Source organism: Chelonoidis abingdonii, chromosome 14 (genome assembly GCF_003597395.2).
Source record: "Chelonoidis abingdonii isolate Lonesome George chromosome 14, CheloAbing_2.0, whole genome shotgun sequence".
In the NCBI taxonomy this organism is placed as follows: Eukaryota; Metazoa; Chordata; order Testudines; family Testudinidae; genus Chelonoidis; species Chelonoidis abingdonii.
The window spans coordinates 30091216-30116661 of NC_133782.1; the positions used below are offsets into that span (position 1 = coordinate 30091216).

The 25446-nt window shown below is 50.1% G+C and overlaps 1 protein-coding gene across 1 annotated transcript in view; it reads right to left on the reverse strand.

Annotated features, from left to right (window-relative positions):
• The window catches only part of MYH7B (myosin heavy chain 7B), a 56599-nt gene extending 45829 nt beyond the window's left edge, over positions 1–10770 (reverse strand). The window contains exons 1-6 of the mRNA XM_032789306.2: positions 10702–10770; positions 9722–9884; positions 8746–8849; positions 3184–3327; positions 2248–2404; positions 1414–1441 (exon numbers count right to left, since the gene is read on the reverse strand). Of these exons, the coding sequence (XP_032645197.2) occupies positions 1414–1441; positions 2248–2404; positions 3184–3327; positions 8746–8849; positions 9722–9818 (530 nt within the window). The 5' untranslated portion in view covers positions 9819–9884; positions 10702–10770. The remainder of the gene's footprint in view (positions 1–1413; positions 1442–2247; positions 2405–3183; positions 3328–8745; positions 8850–9721; positions 9885–10701) is intronic.
• Between the last annotated feature and the right edge of the window lie 14676 nt (positions 10771–25446).

The following is a 25446-nucleotide window of genomic DNA, read 5'->3' on the forward strand; positions in this document are numbered from 1 at the left end:
GCCACCAGGCTCAGCCCCTGTGGTGCTGCACTGGCACAATCCCCTAGAACAGACGGGCAAAGCTGCTGAACTTTGCAGCGGAGTGAGTGACATCCCCTGGTGTGAACCCAGCACAAGCAGCGCCACTGCCCATCTGGGCTTTGCTCGGCTGCATCAGGGGGCTGTAATGGGGCAGCTCCACTGGGGCAGCCCCCCGGAGGCTGACACTGGGGCAAATCACCACTGCAGACATGGCCAGTGAGTCCACACAGTGCCAGATGGGGAAGTCTCCCCCTCCCCAGGCTCCTCCTGGTCTGTCACATGCTTGGTATGAACTTACAGAGGAGCGCCAGGAATCCAGGTGAGACCCGGGGGCTGGGCAATTCCTGCTGCCCTGGTCTGCGCTGCTTGCTGGCACTGGCTCACGAGGCCTTGCAGTGATTTCATGCCTAGAGTTAGCTGCTCTTCTATTGTAATCCCAGATCACAAAGAGCAGGGATGAGTGCGGGGGGAGGGGAAGCTGCTGCAGGACAAGAGCCAAGCATCTCCCGCCTCAGCCCCTGCGTTACCTAATTAGGCCATGGCTGAGGCTAAAAATGTCAGTGGCTCCTGGCAGCAGGGTAGGGCCCTTCAAAGAACTTTATATAGCCTTCATCTATATGTCACTTGAACTTAACCTTGCCTGTCCCCTCCCCCATCACCCTCCTGGGCCTGGCTGCCTCCTCTGTTCAGGAGCATCAAGCATGTTCCTCCCAGGCACAAGGCTGTGGGCTAGCACCACGGTGTGTGTGGCCACCGTGGGGCTGGGGCTGGCGCTGGGAAACACATTGCTCCAGGGGACCAGCTTGGGAGAGTCATACTCCGTGATGCCAGCTCCAACAAGTGCAGGGTGAACTTGGGGGGAGGGATAGCTCAGTGGTTTGAGCATTAGCCTCCTAAACCCAGGGTTGTGAGTTTAATCCTTGAGGGGGCAATCTGGGGCAAAAATCTGTCTGGGGATTGGTCCTGCTTTAAGCAGGGGGTTGACTAGATGACCTCCTGAGTTCCCTTCCAACCCTGATATTCTATGAACAGCAGCCCTTGCCACTATCACCAGACAGGCTGCCCTGGAGGGCCTCTGGCAGCCAATGGGTGGGGGTATGAAGGAAACTTGTTTGGGGGTGGGGTGACAGCTAATGAGGCCTGACTGGGGACCTCATGAGGGACAGGTGGTCTAATGGCTGGTGAGGAGGTGCAGCTGGGGCATCAGATCTCACAGGAGGAAGGCAGCAAGTCAGTCCAAATGACAGGGGAGAGTAAACCACTGCCAGAACCCTAAAGACAACTTGTATCCTGGAGGGGGGGCAGTAGAATGGGGCCCTGGAGCCTAACCCAGTGACACATACAAGGCAGGCAGGGAACAATGGCCCATGAAGGGAAGCAGGGGTCACTTACGTGATGAGCATGGACTGGTTCTCACGATCTGAAAAAGAAAGAGCCAGCATTAGACTGAAACATTCTGAGAACACTCCAGGGCTTCCATGGGCCTGGGTTTTCCCTGTTCATCCACAGCCCCACCTGGCTGGGCCAGTGACTATGTTCACCTGACTTATTAACACCAAGTTTTCCCAGCCCAAAAGGTCCCAAATGAGGCTGTGGGTGTGGGCATTCCCTCAGGCTCCAGGGGACTGGCACCCCTGGGAAGAAGTATCCTGGTGTCTTGACATTTCTAGAGTGTTTCTTTTTATCCTGCTGCATCTTCCACTCCTCCTCTAGACCTGGCCCCACAGCACAAGCCTGAGCCAGCCCACTGTGCTGCCAAGGCCCTGGCCCCGGCCCCGGCCCCGGCACTGCTAGGTAGGTGTCCTTTCTCCTCATCACCCTGACCCTCCAGCCAAGGTAATTTATGGGGATTGTTACATGGCACTATGGGGGCTGGGTAGCCTGATTCAGGCCAGCTAATTGCCAGGGCTATGTGTGGTGATCCCTCGAGATACAGGCTCTGATGCCCACCCAGAGTCTGTTTTGTTGGAGAAAAGGTGCTATTGGTTACTGATCAGTATTGCTTGTAATCAGTGTTTTTAACAGTGGCCCAGAACTTCCGCTCTGAGTCCAGTCCGGATACAAATAGCCGGGTTTCTCCAGGCCCATCTCTGCTACTGTGCATTAGTTTCTTCTTGTGAGGTGATGCCACAATGCCCTCCCTACATTCCCCCTCCCACTGAACAAGATCCGGCCTCCGCTGCGGGGTGAGCACTGGGAGGAGAGGGAGGAAAGATAGAAGCTTACTGCGCAACATGTCATTGTAGGCGTTGTCTGCAATGGCGTAGATGTGGGGCGGGACCTCTGACCTCCGCTTGCCCTTATAGGCTGCCACCACAGGGGCGGTGTAGACTGGCAGCCACTTGTAGGGGTTTATGGTGACACAGAACAAACCTGAATAGGTCTGAGAGCAGAGAGGAGGCAAGTGAGTGCAGAGGGACACAGCTGCCTCAACGCAGCAGAACAAAGACTCTTCAAAGCCACTGGGTTCAGAGCTAAAGATGCCGCAATGGATCTGGCCTGTCTGCACCATGCTGCTTCCTTAGCCTATTACAGAACAGGGATGCAACTGGCCTTAACAGGGACATCCCCTTGTGCTACCAACCTACCTTACCTTAATGATGACATTCCTCCCCCACCCCCTCCACCCAGGCAGCTGGCCTTTCTCCATATCCCTCCTGGAAAGCCACCATTAGCATCTCCTCCGGACATCCTCAGGGCAGCCAGCTTTAGCCTGATCTAGAAATCCTTCCAGGGTTGGGAATTTTGGGAAGCATCCTGAAGTGTGTTTTGTTTTGCAGACTCCCTGGTGAGTGAGTCTCTTCACCTGGCATCCCAAGATCAGCTTATTTCTCTTTAATATGTTTTCCAAGTGAGTCTAATCAGTGCACATAAATCTACCCCTCTATCTATCTAAGTCTGCCTGGGGATTTCTAATGCATCCATATGATTCCCATGTCACGAGGAATACTGAATGGGAGGAGTTCCTGAGGCTTGAGAAATCCAGGGGATAGCTGTCCTGATTCAACATGACCCTGGCTGGGATAGCCAGTAATCTGGGACAATCAAGGGGAGAAATCTGTGGTAGTTTTGAGTTGGTGCCATTTGAATCAGCATTGACCTCTGATTGTGCTGGTCAGGGCTCTATGTGTCACCCTCATGCCCTGTACCAGCATCACTTACGTAGATCATCCAGTGGGCGTAGCGGCGCCTCAGGTTGTACAGCACCGAGGCCTCGTTGAGATGCGTTAACATGGCCATGTCCTCAATCATATCGAACTTGGGAGGGTTCATCTGCTGGATGTCGTCCTCCTTGACAACCCGGGTCTGCAAGGAGGAAGCAAATCAAGGAAGCCTGAGTTTGTCTTTGGTTCATTCCAGCCGGGACCAGGCCCCGCAGTCGCCATTAGCACTGACAGGGCACTGCGCTGTTTGCTCCCATCTGTCGTGCAAAGGGCTTGATTCTGATCTCATTTACACTAGGGTAAATATTGCTGGTGGAAGCACTCCAGATTCACTCCAGTGTAAAGGGACGCAGCATCTGACCCAGTTTCATGTCTGGACCTCATACCCTCCTGTGACTCTCTGAGGCCAGATTCTAGCTACCCTGGCAGTGTCTAAGGAGAATGCAGATCTCTGATGCCATCCCCTCACCCCCAGGCCGGTCTCCATCCCTGCTTTTCTCCCAAGGGCAGCTAGTGAGACACCTTTGCTCAGCTGGGCACAGGTGCCCCCAAGCTGGGGAGGAGGTGCAGTGCCTGAATACCTAGGTGGTGACTGGAAAAGCAGGGCTTGGCCTTTGCCAAGGGGAGAATGACACAAATGATCTAATCTGGATATGGAACGAAAGAAGGCAATGGGTATTTGCGGGGCACCTGAGCTCATGCTACAAGAGGGCACCAGCAGGAGACAATTGTGCTGGAGACCGAGGGCAGGTCTGCACTAGAAGTGCTACTATGGCATGGCTGCACCAGTGCAGCTGGGTCACTGCAGCGCATCTGGTGAAGATGCTCTACGCTGACAGGAGAGTGCTCTCCCATCGAAGTAATTACTGCACCTCCGCAAGAGACAGATGCTTTGTTGGCGGGAGAGCATCTCCCATCGATGTAGTGCCAGGGTGGACAGCACTTAGGTCACTGGAACATGCGTCCCACGTGGTGTGTGTGTGTGTGTCTTTTTCACACCCCTCAGTGACGTAAGTGGTAGTGGAAACCTGCTCTGAGGGGCGAGCTCGTTCCACTCCAGAGGAGTCCCCAGCACTGCACTGAGAATGCGCCCTGTGACTGTGGCCCCATCTGGCTCTGCAGACCTGCTCCCTCTGCATCAGAGCCAAAGCACAGGGGAGCCTACATTACAAAACAGGGTGGTTGCTGCTGTCTGCTCCCTTCGTCCTGCACAGCCAGCCCTGCTCAGCTGCAGGCCATTCCTGCTGGGCAGCAGCCACAGAGCTGCTTGCACCATGCGGGTCAGGGACAGCCGTGCAAAGCCAGCAAAGCTAACAGTGTCACTGGAGTGGAATTGGCATCCGTCTTTGGAGATGATGAGTGGGAAGGAAAGGGTGATTTTACAAGGCTGCCACATCAAAAAAACAGGGGAGGGATTTTCAGCAGCACCTAGCTCCTCAGGAGACCAAGCCCCAGTCCCACCTGGAGCCGTGTAACTGGCTCCCCTAGAGCACAGACAGGGGCTGCCCTGTACTGTCCTTTCACGGGGCTATGTTTCAGAACAGTGCTCCCTTCCCAGTCGTCCTAGCTGCCAGGGCCCATTCCCTCACCTTGTCTCCAGCAGCCCAGCTGTAAGAAAGTGGTCATGATAGGTACCCATGGGTACCCAGTGGGTTAGCCATTCCCCACCCTTGCTGTACCTCCTATTTAGCCAGTGGGAGTTTCCCTCACTCTGCAGTTAAATAAAGCATCAGATTCCCAGCCTGCAGTGCTGAGATGAGACTTGTTGGTTGTTACACTGAGCAGTAAAAGATTCCGCCCCACCTTTTCCCACGCCCCCAAGGTTCTTCTAGAGGAGCATGCAGCTAATGGAGGACAGGCCGGGGCACTGTGTGCAGCTCCTGCTGGGGCAGAGCAATGTGAGGGTGCAGGAGGGACACTGGGCACAGGAAAGAGGAGGCCCATGGAGTGATCAGCATTTCACCCTCCTCCACCAGCCATTGCCAGCTCTCATGCCACTCCACTTCCCCTGTGAAAAGCAGCCTTGCTGTCCAAACCCCAGCTGCCAAACCCTTCCCCTGTGCCACCTGCCTCTGGACACACCTCCCAGCTGCCAACCATGCCACCCTGGTGATAAGCATCTGGCCAGACCCCCCTGCCAAAATTGCCATATTCCTCCCCCCAGGTACAGACTCCTTCTTGCCTCTCGAGGAAGCTTATCGCACTGTCTGAGCAACCCACTGTGAGAGATCAGAAATAGGAGAAGAGAAAGCATGCTCTAGGGCATGGGTCTGCCCTGGGCCCTGGCACATGGCCCTGCTGCTCCATCCAGTGCTACAGGTCAGTGCTGAGTGCTCACTCCTAGGGTGACCAGACAGCAAATGTGAAAAATCGGGATGGTGGTGGGGGATAATAGGTGCCTATATAAGAAAAGGCCACAAAAACCGAGACTGTCTCTATAAAATCTGGACATCTGGTCATCCTCCTTACTCCTTTCATGGACAGTAGGGCCCTGGGGCAGTCCGCTTATGTGTCAGCTCAAAGAATATGGTGCAGGTAGCCTGAAACAGCCGACATGTACAGACCATCCCTTGTCACTGTCTTTATTTAAGCCTATACATCTAAGTACTGAAATTACAGTACCCTCACATTCCACCTCTGTGCCTGATTGGGAGAAGGTGAATTTAACCCAGGCCACTGTTATTCAGGCTTGAAGAAAAGAGAGTTTCATTGCCACTCTTAGGTGAATTAGGGTGAGAGTCTAGTAGTTAAAGCAGAGAACCGGGTCTCAGGACTCCTGGGTTCTAATCCAGGCTCTGCCCTAGATTCTGTGGCCCTTCGTCAGTAATTTTTACCCTCCCTGTGCCTCAGTCTTTGTCTGCACCAGCACTTTTGTAGGGAAACGTTTGTTGCTCAAGGGTGTAGACGGTGCTATGCCTTTGAGAGATGCTCTCCTGCAGACATAGCTACCGTCGCTCATTGGGGTGGGGGTTAATTATGCTGATGGGAGAGCGGGTACACAGGAGAGCTTACAGCTGTGCCTCTAACGTAGCCACAGCCTAAGCCTCACTAGCTATAAAATGGGGCTAATAATATCTCCTGATTTCACAGCCTGGTAGTGTGTCACAGTTTAGTTTGTAAGAAGACCATGGGGCTAATTCGCCTCTGATTTATTCTGGTGTAAATCAGGATTACCTCCATAAGAGTCAATGTAATGACCCTAATGTAAACCTAGTGTACTCAAGATCAGAATCGGACCCTTCATAGTCCTACTCTTGCATATACTGGAGCAACCTCACTATACTCAATGGTCTAACCCTGGTTTAACCGGAAGCAGAATTTAGGCAGGCTTAGACTAGATACGATTTAGCTAGACTTGCTTGGAGAAATTTTGTCACAACAGTTTTCTGTTGGAAAATGCCATTGCAATTAAATGGATTTTGTTTGTTTGTTTGTTTAAATTGTATCAATTCCGATTAAGTTTCTGCTGGAAAAAAATGGAAACAAAAGTTTTGAAAACACCAAAACATCCCATTTTGATTTTTCATTTTGAAATGACTTTTTGTTTTGAAATTTACTTTATTTTATATATTTTTTTTAATTAAAAGGAGTTGAAATTGGATGAAACTTATTGAAACAAAATGTTTCAGTTGACCTGAGGTATTTGAGGGCATTTCATTTTGTGAAATACTTCGGAGTTTTGACTTTTTGTTCCAATTCAGAATGAAAGTTGTTTTGAAATCTCAAAATTTTTCCTGGGACTGAAAATCTGTTTTCCAACTGGTTGGAGATTTTGACAGACGTAAGCTATTGCCCATTACATTGACTGGCACCATAGCAATGCAAACAAAGAAATACATAGTTCACTGTGTACATAGGACATGACTCTCTATTCAGTTACTCCAGTTGTACACTGGTGTTACTCTGTTGAGAAGTGGTGTTACACTGGCCTAGAACTGTTCTAATAGAGTGGAGAATCCAGCCTAGAAACTATTTTTACCATATATTATTTTGGTAAATAGAAATTGACTGGAGCAGATTGTGATCTTACACCAGTGTAGAACTGAAGTATCTCCATTGAGTTCCATGGGTCTCATTCTGATCTCCCAGCTACCCTGTATGGGTGTAATGCAATTGATTTCTGAGGACTCACTCCTGGTGTAAATGAGATCAGGCCCAGTGGATTGATGTGGGTGGAGCAAAGTTCAGAATCTGGCTCTATGTGTAACAATTTAACAACCTCTTAATCATATGTATCTAAACTCTATAATGAAACTGAGGTACCCAGATACTGTGACACTGAATGCTATGGTGATCCCTCTAAGCCAGTGGTTCCCAAAGTGGAGTTCATAGAACGTTACAGGAGGTTCGCCAGAAAAATTTCACTAATGGCGGCCAGAGGACCCCGGGCACTGGAGGCAGCAGGTGGGACCCAGTTGCAGGACAGACACCCCGAGCCCTCAGGAAGAGCGGGGCCAGGCAGTTGAGGCAAGCAGCCTAAGCCCTTTCCCCATCAGCGGGGGAGCCGGCAGCCCGAACCCCAGCACTTCATGTGGGGCTGATAGCCCAAGGCCTGGCCTCCTCAGTGGGGGAGCCAGCAGCCTGAACCCCAGTGCTCCATGTGGGGCTGGTAGCCCAAGCCCCAGGAAAAGCAGGGTTGGGCAGTTGGGGCTGGCAGCCTGAGCCCTGCCCCCATCAGCAGGGGAGCCAGCAGCCCGAGCCCCAGCGCTCTGCGCGGGGCTGGCAGTCTGAGCCCCAGGAAGAGCGAAGCCGGGCAGCTGGGGCGGGCAGCCCGAGCCCTGCCCACATGAGCGGAGTAGCCGGCTGTGGTTCCGGACTTCCAAGACCTATGCAGAGCAAAGCAAACGCATCCATCACACTGAGGGAATTTAAACTTAAATCCCTGGAAATACTGATTTTTAGGAGGGGGTTCACAAGATATCACAATTTAGTGAAAGGCGTTTGCAGGCTGTTAAAGTGTGGGAACCACTGCTCTAAGCAATGTAGTTAGTTCATTAAAATGTTGATCTCTAGACAAAGTCTGCTCTCTATAGTACTGGTATAAATTCAGAATAACTCCAGATTTATACCAGTTTCCCTTATTTCCTGCTTTGAATGGTTTTCTCTCAAGATTAGCTGAATAATTTCATCCAAGGGAGCAACTGGCTGTTTGCAAACTGAGCAGACTTCTCTTGCTGGCTATTGTTACAGCTGTTAAGATGCCAGCTGATCACTCAGGCTGGGAAAGCCCTACTATCATTCTTGCAGCCTGTTGTTTAGAGAGGACTTTTTTGAAACTGACCATTTGATGCTGGTTTATTGAAGCCCTGGCATGTTTGGCAAGTCAGATAGCACATTGTACATTATGGGGTAACAAAAGCCATTTACACTACTGGGCTGACTGACCTCAGGTTGAATGCTTAAGTGCTATAAGTAAGAACTTGTCTAGTTTCAGAGATAAGCTGTTCACAAATACATGCCCCACCTCCCCCATGCATTCCTTTCCTCTGTTCTTCTTTCCCCCATTCCTATGGCCATCCTTCAAAAAGCAAACTTTAAAAATCAGAATTGTTTGGCTTACGTCTTTATTTTTGGTTTCCACGGTGACTTTGCCACCAGAGATTTCTTTGATTTCAATCTCGAGGTAGGCTTCCTTGTCATCTGGGATCCAAGCTCGTTTCTTTCCTTCAGGTCCAAAAGAAAAGAGAAGAAAACTCAGTCTGAAGTGAAGAGAACTGTTTGCTCTTGTCACTAGCTTCAGAGAGCAGTAAGAACACAATCTAGCAATATTAAGGGACGTTTGTTTTTTCCTTCCAGTGTTTGTGGTCATTTGACAAGGATTTCCTGGGAGTTTTCATGCTGGATGCTTGTTTAATTTTCCCCAATTAATGCTAAGATTGATTTTGGTCTGTTGTTTGCTGCATTTTTGGGGAGATATGTGGAACACACAGTTTAGGGAATACAAAATTTGCCCCTTCCCCTGATTTATTTATTAGACCTCCCAAATGTATCCTGGCACAATCCCAGGGCTTTTTTATCCCAGGCACACTCTAGGTGTGCAGCAATGGCAATGGGATATGATAATGGAACGAGTGGAAGGATAATGTGAAGAATCTGTCACCCAAATCTATGATGATCCCTGTTCATCACCAAAGTGAAACGGGAGGAGGGCTTTGCTGAGATCTGTTTCTGTGGAACAGGCACTGCTGGCTCCCTCAGTCCTTCTGGGCACTTTACCTTGGCACAGATAAACAGCCACCTTGTTACCCTCCACACTGAGAGCCACGGTGACTGCCAAAAGCAGCTGCCGCCTTTCACTAACGCTGAGTTATTCTGGTCCTCTGATTTATTACCAGTGAGCACAAGAGCAGGGTGCAAGTGGGGGGATTACACTGCTGCAGGAGTGTGTGAGACACATGGGACAAAATGATGCTACAAAACTCTACCAGGGTCCACAGCATGGGGAATGGAGCTGGGAATACTCTGCAAACCAGGCCATGGACATTAGAGCCCATGTGATGAGCATGTGCCAGGCTCAAAGGTGCTGCTGATCTTACCATCGAAGGGGATCGTTTGAAGCTTGAGCTGCTCTGTGTAGCTCTTCCGGAGGAAGTCAGCAGCTTCCCCAAACTCGCTCATGTCCATCATAGCCATCTTGCCTGCCGGGAGGGAGAAGACTGGGCAGCAGCAAAGAAAGAAGAAGCCAAAGACCTGTGAGCCCTGAAAAGGGGGGAAAGTAGAGACAAGGAGTCAGTCCAGAGAGACATTGCCAATCCACAGGCTGCTTACAGAGGGCAGATACAATTTTCAAATACGCCATGAACTTAAGAGGGCCCAGGAGAATAAGAGCAGTGATAAACAGCCCCAGATCTGCCAATGTAACTGCTAACCACACTGTACTCCTGCCATCTATATTGCATGCACATCTCAGCTGTTTCTCTTAGTGGGTGGAAACTGAGCTTCGATCCCTAGTCTGCTGAAATCTATTCACTGCACATGTGGATTTCCATCAGCAGCCAAGGCGGCAGAGAGAAGCCGACTTTTCACAATCACCTCTGGCAGCGCAATTCCTGTTCTGTAGCCCCACTGAGGCAGGTGCCACTTTTGCAAACCCCATAAGAATACAAAGGTCCCTGCTCCAAAGTAAATATTGGAGTGGAGAACTGGAAAAAAAAGGGTGAGAGCATTAACCCCTGACAGCTCCCTGGTGCCTTCTCGATGGCTGCCACAGCAGCTGCGCTGACAAGTGATACTGTGGCATTATTTCCTATCCTCCATACAATACAATACCATGCAACAGAGCTAAGAAACCCCGCATCGATACAAACATTGTAACAAGCGCCGGTACCAGGAACTTCCCAGATTTCCCAGACCTCATTAAATATGCTCTTTCCTATGCCCCATCTATCTCAGAGTCAGGCTGCTCTGACCCACCCTCCCTGCACCCCCCAGTTAGTACCCGGTCCTGTTCCGCTGGCGGGGAAGCGGGTCAGTAGCGCAGAGACGCATGCACACAGACATGCTCTTTATTACCAACCTTGGATATAGGACTGAATGGCTGTGGGTGTGCTGGGAAGCCCCTTTATATTGTGTCTGTCAAGGTCAGTGTGGGAAGAGATATGTCAGAAATTCCCATGTGTCCCATCCACGCAGCTCCATTGGTGCTGCTTTCCTCCTGCCCAGAAAGACACAAAAGGCAAACCTCTCTTTTATCTCACTGCAAATGCGGGCTGGTTATTTTTACTCCTGTATTGTCAGGCAAGCACAAAGGCAGAGGGAGGCTCCAGGCTTGGGAGTCAGCACAGCTCTCCAAGCCAACCTATGCCTTGCTGATCTGCAGAGGAGCAGCATGGAGCAGAGGTGCAAGGTCTCTCTCTCTCTCCTCTGCCTTCACCTGACATTGTCTGTGTCTCGCCACACTCCTCAGTGCCAGGAGAAGCACTGCCTGGGTGGGCACAACCGCTCCCACACTGATCTCAAAGCCACACTCGCCCCGAGCTCTTTCCTTGGCTTTCCCTCTGCCTTTCCCTGGGCCCAGCTTTCACTGATTTCCATGGGCATAGAACTGAGGAAGGAGTACACGTCTGGAGCAGTAGGTTTAGCTCTTTCCTTCTTCTCACAGGGCTCGGGTTGGTTCCTGGGAAGGTAATTGACTCTGGAACGTTTGACACTCAGTGTTAGACACCCGAGAGCCTTTTCTCCTACTGGAGCAGAGTTGCCTTCAGTGATATTTTAAAGAAAAATTAACCAAATCTCCCATTGCACCGTAGCAACCCCACGGACGTCAGTGAGGCCAGTTGAATGAAAGCACCATGTGCCCAGATACTGTCTGCAGTGCAGATGGGCTGTAGCCTCCAAATCTGTACCCAGTTGTGAACCATCGATCGTGATGGGCTCCAGTGAGTTGGCTCAGTCCTTTGGAGGTATGCCGGCCAGCTGTGAAATCCGACTGGACTTCTGGAGCCAAACTGTCCCAGATATCAGAGGGGTCTTGGGATCTGGGATTGTCCTGTGTGGCCAAGTCTAACTGATAACACTGAAGCTGTCCCAATCCTGACGCTGCCTGGGTGGTCGTATAACAAACAAAGATTTGACATTTAACATGCAACAGGGTAGCTGCATAGACGAGTGCAGCTCAGTCACTGCACTTCCTGAAAAACATATCAAACGGAGATAATAGGGCTGGTCCTGACCAGTAGCTGAGGTCTGGGATCCCCCTGGGCTATGGGGCATTGGGATCCACTACCCCAGTTTAGGGATCCCTGTGATGAGGAAGAGCCAGGTAATAGTAATAGGGAATTTGGTTATTAGAGATAAAGAGAACTGGGAGTTGTGATGATCAGGAGAATGGCTTGCCGGGTGAGAAGGCTGCAGATCTCACAAGACATCTAGACAGACTTATGTGGAGTACTTGGGAGGAGCCAGTGGTTGTGGTATGTGTAGGTACCAGTGACACAGGGAAATGTAGGAGAGAGATCCTGGAGGTGAAATTTAGGCTGCTAGGTAAGAGACTGAAGTTCAGGGTCTCCATGGTAGCAGTCTCTGAAATGTTTCCAGTTCCACGCTCAGGGCCAGTTAGACAGACAGAACTGCAGGATCTCACTCCGTGGATGAGACAACGGTATAGTGAGGAAGAGTTTAGATTTATTAAGAACTGGGAAACCTTTTGGAAACGGAGCAGCCTATGCAGGAATGATGGCCTCAATCTAAACCAAAATGGAACCAGATTGCTGGCATGTAAAATTAAAAAGTTTATAGACTTGGGCAGCAGGTATCAAAGGCCAGGGTGCAGGAGGGCTGTGCCTCCCCAAATAGCCTTATATGGTCCAGCCCATGCTCTGCTCCCAGGCCTCCTCCTGCTTCCCAGCAGTCTGTGCCTCTTCCCCCATGGTCAGAGTCCCGGGTTGGGGCCGGGACCAGCCTGTGGCCAGGGACTCTGGGCAGCTGGACTCAGTGCTCACACTGCCCACCCGCCTAGTGCTCCACGGCCAAAGGGCACACCGCCTGCCCAGCACTCTGGGGCTGGGGAGGGGGGACCATGCCACCCGCCTGCCCAGCACTCCGGCCCTGGGGCCGTGCCACCAACCCGGTGCTCCACGGCTGGAGTGAAACGCCACACCACCTGCCTGCCCAGCACTCCATGACTTGTGCGGGGGCAATGCCACCCGCCTGCCTAGAGCTCCAGGGCTCAGGAGGGGGTGTTTCGGGGCCGGGGGCGCTAGAGCTGCCAGGGATGGTGGGGGCTTTGGGCTCCAGCAGTGAAAGGGAAGTGGGGCCTCAGGCAGAAGGGGTGGGCCGCGCTGGGGGCTAGCCTCCCCGAGCCCAAGATTCACCTTCCACTCATGTTTGCAGAGGATTTTTTAAACTAAGGGCCGGGGGAAAGCCAACAGGTATGGAGAGCACATGGTCTGCGTGCAGACGTCCCTTAGGGATGAATTTCTTAGAGGAGGAAGTCTATATCCTAGTAAAGAGGATAGGAAAGAAACTAGTAAAGTACAGGTAGGAGCCAGTGAGGAACAGTCAAACATAAAAGCATCCTATTTAAATATAACACATGAAGGAAGCAACTGAATATTGACAAAACGTACAAATGCTTATATACAAATCTAGAAATCGAAATACTATGATGGGTGAACTAGAGTGCCTGTTATGAAATGAGGATATTGACATAACAGGCATCATGGAAACTTGGCGGAATGAGGATAATCATTCAGACACACTTAATACCAGGGTACGAAATATACAGGAAGGGCAGAGTAGTTTGTACTAGTGGGGGAGTGGCACCATGTGCTAAAACAGCACAGAGTCAAATAAGGCAAAAATCTTAGATAGAACAAACCATACCATAGAATCTCTAGGGACAGAAATTCCATGCTTGAATAATAAGAGAACAGCAGTAGGAATATATCACCAACCACTCCTACGCTGGTAACAGTGACATACTAAAGGAGATTAGAGCAGCTATAGAGCAGATCTAGAGCCCCAGACTTGTAAAGCTACTAGGCAGTTAATAGCTATATGCTGTCACTGTAACCAACTTGTATTTTACAGCCCACAACCCACTGTGGACACAGACCATGGGAAGCCCTGCCTCAAGGGGTCTGACAGGCAGCAGCCTCATGACCCCTGATTGGCCCCCTGCCCTATATAAACCCAAGGGGCATTCCAGGAAGTGTCCAGTGTGGCTCTCGTGTAGCTGCTATGACCATTTCTGCCCCTGGCTTTGACCTTGGCTTGAGTTGGACTTTGCCTCCAGACCCTGACTCAGACCCTTGGTATTGACTCTGGCCTGGAACCTGACTACAAACTTCGCTGCTACTTCTAGCCTCAGGTCTGATCCTGCTCTGATGCTTGGTCCCAAGAACTGTCCTTGTTAGGATCCTGACAGCTACAAAAGCAAAACCTCAATAATAATGGGTGATTTTAACTATTCTCATATTGACTGGGTAAGTGTCCGCTCAGGGTGTGATGCAGAGATAAAATTTCTAGACACCATAAACAACTGCTTCTTGGAGAAGCTAGTCCTGGAACCCACCAGGGGAGAGGCAATTCTGGATTTAGTTCTAAGTGGCGCACAGGAGGTCCAAGAGGATACTAGAGCTGAACTGCTTGGCAACAGTAACCTTAATGTAATTAAATTTAACATCCTTTCAGGGGGAAAAATACTAAAGAAACCCACCATGGTAGTGTTTAACTTCAAAACGGGAACTACACAAAAATGAGGAAGCTAGTTAAATGGAAATTAAAAGGAACAGTCACAAGAGTGAAATGCCTGCAAGCTGTATGGGAACTATTTAAAAACACCATAACAGAGGCTCAAACTAAATGTATACCCTAAATAAAAAGAAAGACAAAAAGAGGATCAAAAAAATGCCATCTTGGCTAAACAGCAGAGGCAAAATGGAATCCTTTAATAATTAGAAGTCAAATCCTAGTGAGGAAAATAGAAAGGAGCATGAATGCTGGTAAATCAAGTGTAAAAGTATAATAAAGCAGGCCGAGAAAGAATTTGAAGAGAAGCTAGCTAAGGGCACACAAATTAACGGAAAAAAAAGTAAGTACATCAGAAGCAGGAAGTCGCCCAAACAATTCAGTGGGACCATTGAATGATCAAGGTGCTAAAAAAAAAGGAATACAAGGATATGGCAGAGAAGATGCATGAATTCTTTGCATCAGTCTTCACTGCAGATGTGGAGGGAGATCCCCACACCTGGGCCATTCTTGTTAGATAACAAATCTGAGGAACTGTCCCAGACTGAGGTATCAGTTAGAGCGGGTTTTGGAACAAACAGATCAAATTAGACCATAATAAGGCACCAGGACCAGATGGCATCACCCAAGAGTTCTTGAAGGAGCTCAAATATGAAATTGCAGAACTACTAACTTTAGTATGTAACCTATAGTTTAAATCAGACCCTGTACCAGCTCTAGAAGTGATCCTGGCAATTACAGGCCGGTAAGCATAATCTGAACTATAACAAAAGAACAAAATCATCAGACACATAGGTAAACATGATATGTTGGAGAAGAGTTGGCATGCCTTTTGTAAAGGGAAATCATGCCTCACCAATCTATTAGGATTCTTTCAGGGAGTTAAGCATCTGAACAAGGGTGATCCTGTGGATATAGTGTACTTGGGCTTTCAGAAGGCTTTTGACAAGATCCCTCACTCAGCAGTCATGGAATAAGAGGGAAGGTCCTCTCATGGATCAGTAACTGGTTAAAAAACAGGAAACAAAGGGTAGAAATAAATGGTCCATTTTTCAGAGTGGAGAAAGGTATATAGTGGGATACATAATAGTGTACAGGGACCTGTGATGATCAACATATTCACAAATGATCTAGAAAAGGGGGTGAACCGTAGGGTGGCACAATTTGCAGACCACACAAAATGACTCAAAATAGTTGAGTCCAACGCTGATTGAAAAGTTACAAAGTGATGTCACAAAACTGAGTGACAAAATGGCAGGTGAAATTCAATGTTGTTAAGTTCAAAGTAATGCATATTGGAAAAAATAATCCCAACAATACATACAAAATGATGGGGTCTAAATTAGCTGTTACCACTCAAGAAAGAGATCTTGGAGTCATTTTGGATAGTTCTTTGAAAGCATCCATTCAATGTGCATTGGCAGCCAAAAATGCAAACAGAATGTTAGGAAAGGGATAGATAAGACAGAAAATATCATAATATCTCTGTATAAATTCATGCAGTTCTAGTCACCCCGTCTCAAAAAAGATATATTAGAATTGGAAAAGGTGCAAAGAAGGGCAATAAAAATGATTAGGAGTATAGAACAACTTCCGTACTAGGAGGATGAAAAAGACTGGGGCTGTTCAGCTTAGAAAAGAGAGGATTAAAGAGGGATATGACAGAGGTCTATAAAATCATGAATGGTGTGGAGAAGGTGAACAAGGAAGTGTTACTTACCCCTTCACACAACACAAGAACCAGGGGTCACCCGATATAATTAATAGGTAGCAGGTTTAAACCAAATATAAGGAAGTATTTTTTCACACAACACACAGTCAACCTGTGGAACTCATTGCCAGGGGATGCTGTGAAGGCCAAAGGTATAAAAAAAGAATTAGATAAATTCATGGAGGACAGGTCCATCAGTGGCTATAAGCCAAGAGGGTCATGGATGCAATCCCATGCTCTGAACATCTCTAAACCTCCAACAGCATCTGGCACTGATCACTGTTAGAGACAAGATACTGGACTTAGACGGACCGTTGGTCTGACCCATATGGCCTTTCTTATGATCCAGTTCCCCAAGTCTGGCATCCCCTGAGCCATGGAGATAGGGATACAGTCCGTCAGGTCTGCTTCTCCCTGCACCATGGGGCTTCTTGACCCACAGTGCTGGAGCTACATCTGTCTGCTAGATTTGATCCCAAACTCAGAACAGGCCAGAGTCTGTTTCTGGATCTGGCAGTGAAACATGGCCCCTGCTGGGCTGCCCACACACTTGGATGTCTGCTGGCAGGCTGGCCCACTGCACTGCTGGGGAGTGGGGGCATACAGACACTGCTGGGCTGTCAGCAGGGCAGCCTTTAGCATTTCAGGGGGCTGGGCTGGTTTTAGCACCTTTGGTTTGGGGTGTTTAAGAAGGAAGCCAGAACAGGCATGTTTCCACCAGTGTGTACTAGCACATGAGAAACGTACCTGCTCCTTGAAAGCCAGGCCCTTCTGCAATAGCCATGGTAGCCCATGGACATTGCCATCTGTCAAAGAGCAGCAGGACTGGCTTTAGGCTGTTTCTCCCGATTCCCCGGAATTGGGCCCCGTACCTTAGGCACATTTTTAATTTTTTAATTTTTTTTACTCACCCGGCGGTGGTCTGGGTCTTCGGTGGCATTTCGGTGGCGAGGGGTCCTTCAGTGCCACGGAGCAAGTGAAGGACCCCCCACCGCTGAAGTGCCGCCGAAGACCCAGACCGCCGCCGGATATTCAGATTAGGCCCTGCACTTCCTAAAGCCAACCCTGAAAAGCAGCACTCTTTGTAATCTAGCCCCAGTCATAAAAACTCAGGGGTGCAAATCCAGCTGCTCCAGTGGCTGCTGTTCACCATCTGTCACTCAGACACATCTTCTGGCAAGTCAGAGGATGGGCATTGTTTGCAAAGCAGCTTCACTTCTTGCCTGATACCAAGATGTTTTTACCCACGTGTGTCCATGAGCACATGGGCCCTGACCCAGACACATGCACAACAAACAGCAGCAGCCTCCCAAGCAGCAAATGCCAGCAGAACTGCCCACTCAGACCTCTTTTAACCCAGAGTTTATGGCTACGAGCGTGTGTGGCAGGGGCCGTGCCCAGACTTTGCCCAACCCAAGGCCAGGACTCACTGGAGTAAGGCTGATTTGCCGCTGAATGCACTGCAGAACTCACTGCGGCCACCAAGTGCACCCCCCTGAGAAAGCTACTCAGGGGACTATGCCTGGTGGCAGCAGACCCATAACTTGCCTGGATATGGTGGGGTGTTTGATCCCAGAGGTGACCTGTTCCTCTTGGTCTCCCTCCATTGTAGTCTGCTAAGAGGCACACTGAAACTGACTTTTTTTTAATTAATCTATAGACTGCACGTTTATCAGCTCTCTCCCCCTTCTCCAAACACTCCTGTCTAAGACTCCAGAAGGCACTCTAATAATCGGACACAAAGAAAATACATCTCAGACTCTTCAGTGTGAGATTCTTTTCTTATCACTTTTTCTTATGCTGTCGCTCTCATTCCCCACATAGTGCTTCTATCCCGTCTTTCTGTCTCTCTCTCGCATACACATCCTGCAACTCTTCCATGCTATTTTCCTCCTGTGCCGGCTTTGGTTGTATTCCCAATGTCCCCGTGGCACAGGCAGCATTACCACTGAACCTTTGGGAAATATTTGCTTCCTCATTTACACCTTCTGTTATGACTGGGGCTTTGAGTCGAGTATTGCCAAGCCTTCAGGTTCTGCATCCTGGGATCTCAGCCCCGCTGGATAGCAGGACAGACTTGGGACATGGGCAGGTCTAGTAATGATAACCATTTCCACTTGCTGGACTTTACCGCTAGTGGCTTTTCTAATACATATATGGCCTCTGCTGGTACCAGAATATACCCAGTGGAGGTGGAAAAAAAGTCATGGCCTAAGTTTTCTGGGTATTTTCACCTTCCAGGTGTCTGCGATGGAACCTAAAATAACCTGTTCGCTTGAGAGTTTGCTCACACTAAGAAGAATCTACCTTCCCTAGCCAAGAGTGGCTTCACCGTTCTGGTTTTGGCTGGGAGAGTGTCCAGCCCTCTTTCTAGGTAGGCAATGTGGCCAACTGGCTAGCGTTTGGCACTAGGCATCAGGAAACCTGAGGTCTGTTCCTGGCTCTGCCACTAGTGTGTTGAGTGACCTTGGCAAGTTACTTTGTGTTTCCATGCCTCAGTTTCCCCTGCTTGAAGTCTATGAAAAGAGCGAAAGATTAATTATTAGTCACTTTGCATGGTCTGAAGCACAGAATCTCTGCTTTAGCCAATCATCAGTTAATATTCTTCCCTCTCCAGGGTGAAAATGGATTTGTTAAAAAATCAAGGGCCTGACCCGCAGCCCACGGAGGGTGAGGGCTTGTAGGGGTCTGCCACTGAGGCTGTGGGGGGGAGGGCTGAAGCAGGAGTCAGAAGGGAAAGAAGCAGCTGACGCTGCAGCATTCTCATTTTATCCTGGTGCAATGTCACTGAAAGCAGTGGAGTGACAGTGGGGCAATGCAGAAGGAAATCCGGCACGTTGATTCCAGGTCTGGAGGGAGAGGAACTTGTGATATTGTGGCTTGTCCCTGGGATGAGCAGCCTGTCCAGAGACAGTAGTTGCTTCTCACTCACCTCTCCTGACTCTCCTCAGAGGGTCTGGTGTCCCTACATCTTGGCTGACAGGCCCTCCATCCCCCAGGAGCTGCTTGGCACCTGGCTTAAGCCTGTGGTTCATGATGATGGAAGTAGAGTGACTGGGATGGTACAGGGCTATTTCCCCTCACCCCCCCCCCTTCCCAAGGAGCAAACAGGCCTCTCCTTCCAGAACATGACCAGACCCACAATCCTCTCCTCCCACAAGAGGCCAGCCTCAGTGAGCGCTTCACTGGGCAGTGGCCAGGAGACCAGATAGGCCCCTGCTCAACAAGATGTTTTCCCATCGGCTAAGCTGCCACGTGCCCAGAAATAGGTTTCGATCCCTCTGGGAGAGTTAGTGTCTGAGAGACTTTGACATTTGTTGGGATTAAGAACGACCTCTCCTGTGAAATCCCCAGGACATCCTTGAGCCAGTGCTAGCTTCCCGAATCCCTGCTGGAGAAATAGTTCCTATTAGACATCTCTGATTAGCGGCAGGAAGGAGAATGACTGTAAGCGTCCGGCAGTTCTCTGAAGAGCCCCACACTTAACATGTCGCTGCTATCAGCTGCCATGAAATGCGTTGCAAGCAAGTGCTAAGGCTGCTGATTAGATAGACCCAATCTGCAGTGGGGCTATATCAGGCATATTTCCATTTAGTAAGAGTACCTACTTCAAGGGAGACAAGGCTGGGGTGACATATTCCTGCACTAGCTCCCCAACGCTGCGCCAGGCTGACAACAAGCCGGCTGAATCATGACCCAGCTAATGTGCAGCTGCGATGGTGGAGGTGGGATTCTTGCAAAAAAAAAGAAAAACCCTAATGCCCCCCAAAACCTTGGCCAGTGGTTTCTAGGAAACCCACGTGCACCTAAACACAATCCCGCCTTCCAGGAACACAGCATGACAGGTGCCAGTGCCTGGAATGCAGCCAGGTCCAGGGGCTGCTCTGTTCATACACCTTGCATAATCCCTGCCCCTTCTGACCATGGGAACTGGGGCAGAGGGAAAGTAAGAGATAAGGGGCTTGGATCTTCCCAGCTGGTGTCACTCCATTGACATCAACAGAGTTATGCCTGATTTACGACAGAGTGAGAGGAGAATCAGCCCCAAGTTCTTGATTATAAAAGATTTTTGTGCAGAACGGTCAGGCCCACCAGCATGGATGCTGAGACTATCAGTGCTCCCAAACCAAGCAAGGTTGGTTGGGGACAGTCCTTTGATGCCAGCCAGCTGGTGCTGTAGGAAACAGTGCTGAGGACTTGGAAAGAGGTCCTGGCCCTCTGAGGTGTGGGGTGCAATGCCTCCGCATAGGGCCAAAGGGGCATGTGCTGTCAGAGGTGAAATGTAAAACTGAAGATCACCTGTGGTCATTACAAATCTCACGGCACTTCCCAGAGAAGTGTTGTGGGGGTGCTACCCCTGGAGTCCTGCCCAGGTCAAACTCTGGCAGAATGCAATTGCCTTTCTTTCTTATCCTAGCTGGTGTGAGGTGGTAGTGGTGTGTGCTGTTAATTAGCTGCCGCTTCTCACCCCAGAGGTGGCTGCATTTCGGTCATGAGAGAAGAGATCCATATATTGTATGTATATTCATGGGTTAACTTTATAAAGCTTCATGATGTCTGGGGGGTGTGCAGGGAGGGGAGAAGTGCTACATCAATTAAAGTGTAAGCTCTTGAGGACAGGAACTGTCTTGCTGTATAGCTTGGGTATCATGCTTGAATAAGAGCCAGGACAATGGGGCCCAGATCCTAAGTGGGGCCCCTAGGTGCTGCGAAGAGTGCAGAATAATAGTAATAAACCCACGTTGTTCTTGCCCTTGGTATTCCCATGGCAACAGCACTGAGTGCATGAGCAGCACCCTCACCTCCAGACCCTGGCTAAATAGAATGAGGGGTTGTTTCATTAAATAGTTAATTTTACTGTCAAGCACGAAGCAGTTCAAGCATGAAGTGCAGAAACATGCCCAGCGCTAGCCCCCATAGGCCCAGAGGGCCTCGCAGTAAGGGCTGGGTTTGTAAAAGAAGAGAAGCCCAAGGTCCGTTTGCATTTTTTGTATGCTCACGTGCATGCCTCCATTTACACATGCACATGCACAAAGTTTGCAAACATCAACATGCTAATTGCACACATAAATGTAGGTGCACAAATGATCCTCCACTGTAAAACCGAGGCCCTTGAAAATGTCCTAGTTTTAACAGGCAGGAAAAACACATGGAAGAGAAATTCTGTGAGACATTAAAAGCTGATGCCGCTAAGCCACGCATCCCAGAAGGTGACTATTAGGCAGGGGAAGCCAGGCATGTTTGGGGTTTGTGAAATTTTTATGGGGGAGGGGGAGTTTGCCAAATGTTGGTTTCATGAGACATTTTCCAAAGGGAATGAAATTGTGAAGTTAAATTGAATTTAAAAATCACATTTGTCTGAAATGTTTGTTACTGGCTCCTGTTACAAGATGACTGAAATGGAGCTGCTTTGAATTGCACCTGCAGAGGATCTGGTGCTATATCTCAGAGAGATGAGGGAAGAGACTATATTACTCTGGTTTTTCCAGCTACTCTGTGCTTTGGTCAGCACTGGGTGTATGATCAGCGTCACCACTTCCCCTACAGCCAGGCAGATTCTCCTGGGGTGAATTTTGGGCGGGGCAGTCACATAGCACAGGAGGCAGGAAACATTTTTAAAAATACAGGACTGTGCTCGTGAAACCCCAAAGCTCAGCAGGGGGACCCGAAGGCAGGTGCAAGTCAGTTTCTAAATAACTGATGATATTCCAAGCTGACGGTGTCTATTTACTAAAGAGAATTCTGGGCCATGCAAACAAGTCTCTTGTTTGAAGAGACTTTTTTCCTGTTTCTAGGACAGCTACCCCATAGTGCAGCAGGTCTAATCTCAGTCTTTGGCCAGAACCAGTGATGCTCAGGTTCTGGTCCAGCTCTAGCCCGTGTGATTTTCTCAGTGGACTCTAAACTGGGCTAAAGGAATTCTCCTTTCTACACTGTGTTTAATTCAAGTAGACTAGATGAGGAGAAAAGCCTTGCCTCTGGGCTAGACACCCAGGGATCAGGGGGAGATTGGGAAGTTCAGGCCAGGGGTCAATCAACTTTACTTTAGGAACCTGATACAGAATGAAAGCGAGCCGCTAACGCTCCTCGCTTGTTCATTGGGGAACGGCAGCTAAGCACCTTAAACTCCTGTCTGGACAGTGTAATTAAGGCCTGTGCCGCAGACACTTGCGGCTGGGGCTACTGTTGTTCTGAAGACCCGCAGTTATTCTAAGGTCTCCATTCTCCAAAGTTATTTTGAATAGCAGCACGTGTCAGATTCCAGGAGTGCAGCCGGGTGTCATCCATGTAAAACATACAGTTGTTGTAGATTATCATGCATGCAATGCCAATGCTGGGCTACTGAGTGGGGCACAGAGGTAGTCTTTGTTCAGCCCCTGCTCTGGTTAAACAGCCCGCTGGTCGAGCCAGTTGTGACATCACCCCCAAAAAGCACTTCAGTGGGGCTCTTGGGCTGGGCTGACCCCACCCCCACGGCTGATCCTGCTTATTGGCCCTTGATTTCCTGACTCAGTATCCTGCCTTTATGTTTGCCTGCAGCACCAGCGCCCCAGGAAGTGCCCAGACCCAGGTGGGAGTGGGCAGGTAAGAATACAAAGAGGCGGGGGCTTGTGCTGAGTGAGGAAGTAGGAGGTGGGGTGCATCCAAGGGCCACACCTAGAGCTGCAGCCGCCTGGCCTAGGTCATGTCACGTGTATTATTCAATAAGTGACCGGGCAAGACACAGGCTCCAGAGCAGGGAGTCCTCCCAGCTGCATCTGGCCATTCCAGAGTGTAAGCAGCCTCAAGCCAGCTCTGGAATAAGGGCTCAGAGATGCTGCCATGCAGCATATGCCATCAGGCTGAGCCCAAGTCCTTGGATCCAGTTTGCCTGTCTGTGGGAAACACAATCAGTTCCCCCAGGAGTGAGCCTGGGGGCTGCCACGTGGACTTGATAATATGACCTGGTGTCACTGCTTCAGGATCTTGGGGCAAATTAATCTCACCTAGTAATAGCTTCTTAAACAGTGCTATCCCCATAATACAGATGGAGATGCTGAGGCATGTCACACACAGAGGCAGTGGCAGAGCTCAGATTAGCACCCAGGTCTCCACAGATGCCTGAGGCCCAGACCACGGCTGTCTCCAGTCTATAGTTAGGACTTCATCACAGTTGTGGCTTGCTGCCTTTTTCTACTCTTGCATCAGTTGTGTTCCAAAGAGATTGCATTGTCTCCTCTGCACCATGGAGACCTCTGAGGAAACTGGCACTCCCCTCCTCACGGCCAGGCCTTCCCCCTCTCACTGCACACAGCCATCTGGGACATCATTTCTTTTTTGTTCTTTCTCGTATCTCATCTTCTTCTCTGCTCGGGCCACTCAAACACACCAGCCCCAGTGACCCAGCACCCTGCAGCTCCCCAAAGTACAGATGGAGCGCTCTGGTTCTCACACACTTCTCCGCTGGAGACCGTTCCTTCAGGGAGATCCACCCTGGTGCCGTCCCCACTTGAACACTTGAGGCGGTTCTTGGACTTAGCTCCATGGAGAAGCCGGAAAGAGACACAATCCAGGTCAAGGCTGGGCTGGGCTGGGCACAGCTGCTTGGCTTTGTGTTTTATTTCCTCTGCCCAGAGCAGGGCTTTACATTTCTTGGCCCTGAGTCTTCACTCCCAACCTGCATGCTCCAGTGCTCTGGTAGGACCTGTGAGAAAGAGAACTGTGCTCCTGCATCCACTGACAGCAGGACAGGAAGTAACGGGCGTAATCTGCAGCAAGGGAGATTGAGGTGAGATATGAGGAAAAACTTTCTAATTCTCGGGGTAGCTAAGCTCTGGAACAGGCTTCCAAGGGGGACTGTGGAATGCCCACACTGGGGGTCTTTAAGAACATTGACAAATACCTGCCAGGGATGGTCTGGGTCTGTTTGGTCCTGCCTCAGTGCAGGGGCTGGCCTTGATGACTTGTCAAGGTCCCTTCCAGCCCTGCTTTTCTGCCATTCTGTGACACTCAGAAAATGTCAATAGCTCACACCAGGCAAGGGAGCAGAACCTGCTGCATTGAAAGGGGTGCTGGCTTGTTCCTAGGGATCCCTAACTCATGTCAGCACAGCCAGCAAAAGACAGGGAGCAAGGATCTAGGGTTAGCTCTCCCCGCACTGCACATCAGGGGCCATGCTAGGCACAAGCCCAGTCCTGGTGTGGAGATTTGAACTCACAACTCGCTGGCTGAGAGCAGGGTGTTTTGCCACCCCAAGCATGGCAGGCAGGCTGCCTTCGGCAGCTTGCCTGTGGGAGGTCCCCGGTCCTGCAGATTTGGCAGCATGTCTGCGGGAGTCCACCAAAGCCGCGGGATCAGAGGACCCTCCACAGGCAAGCCGCTGAAGGCAACCTGCCTGCTGCCCTCGCAGTGACTGGCAGAGAGCCCCCTGTGGCTTGCCGCCCCAAGCACATGCTTGGCGTGCTGGTGCCTGAAGCTGCCCCTGGCTGAGAGGGAGGAAAGCCGGTCCTGACACAGACGCTGCAGTCAATATGTCGTGGTGCCCAGGCACATCTGTCTGGTATCTCATGGCTCCATTTGGTGTCTAGGGCACCTTTGCAGACCCTGAGTTATTTTATTGTTCCTGTTCTCACTGTGGGGAATGTCTCCAGCAGTGAAGGCTGAGAAGAATCCTTGGCATTTCCCACACTGCAGATAGCCTGCAGGTAATGCCTGACTCCTGCCTGCTTGAGCATAGTGGTCCTGCCCCTTGTGGGAGATCACCCATTCTAGGACATGCCCCCACACTGGACACATTTGCATAGTGTGGCCTCTCTGGGTCGCTTTGCATGCGCAGTCTCATATGGGCACAAATGACACAGCTGCTGCCCTCCCCGCCCGCTCATGCCAGACTTGGCTGAGCGCTTGGGATCGGTGTACATGAAATAGTGACGCACGCAGGATTGCATTTAGGCAATGGTGGCCTGGCCTTTTGCTTGCCCTTTCCCTTCTGCTCAGATGGGATCAGGTCCTGGCATGGCACTGGGTTTCACCAGTCCCCTGGCTTGTGGGACAGGGGGCCATGGTCCCCGCTATCCAGATGCCATTGTTAATGAGAACACCTGAAGCCACTGCTCTGTGAGTCAAGACTACAGCAGTCACTGTGACTCAGAAATAATGCCCCCGGCCCTCAGCTGCTGGGTGAAACTTGCAGGTTGGCCTGGAAGGAATCACAGAGGTGAATGGCTGGGATGAGGGGTTTCATTGCTTTTCCTTGACTACATCATTGCAGCCAGGAGAGCTAGTGTCAGTCAGGAGTAACTCCCTGAAGTTTCACTGGTGTAAATGAGAGGAGAATCAGTGCCCAGGACTGCAGGCAGCCACGCTCCTTTGACAGCACAG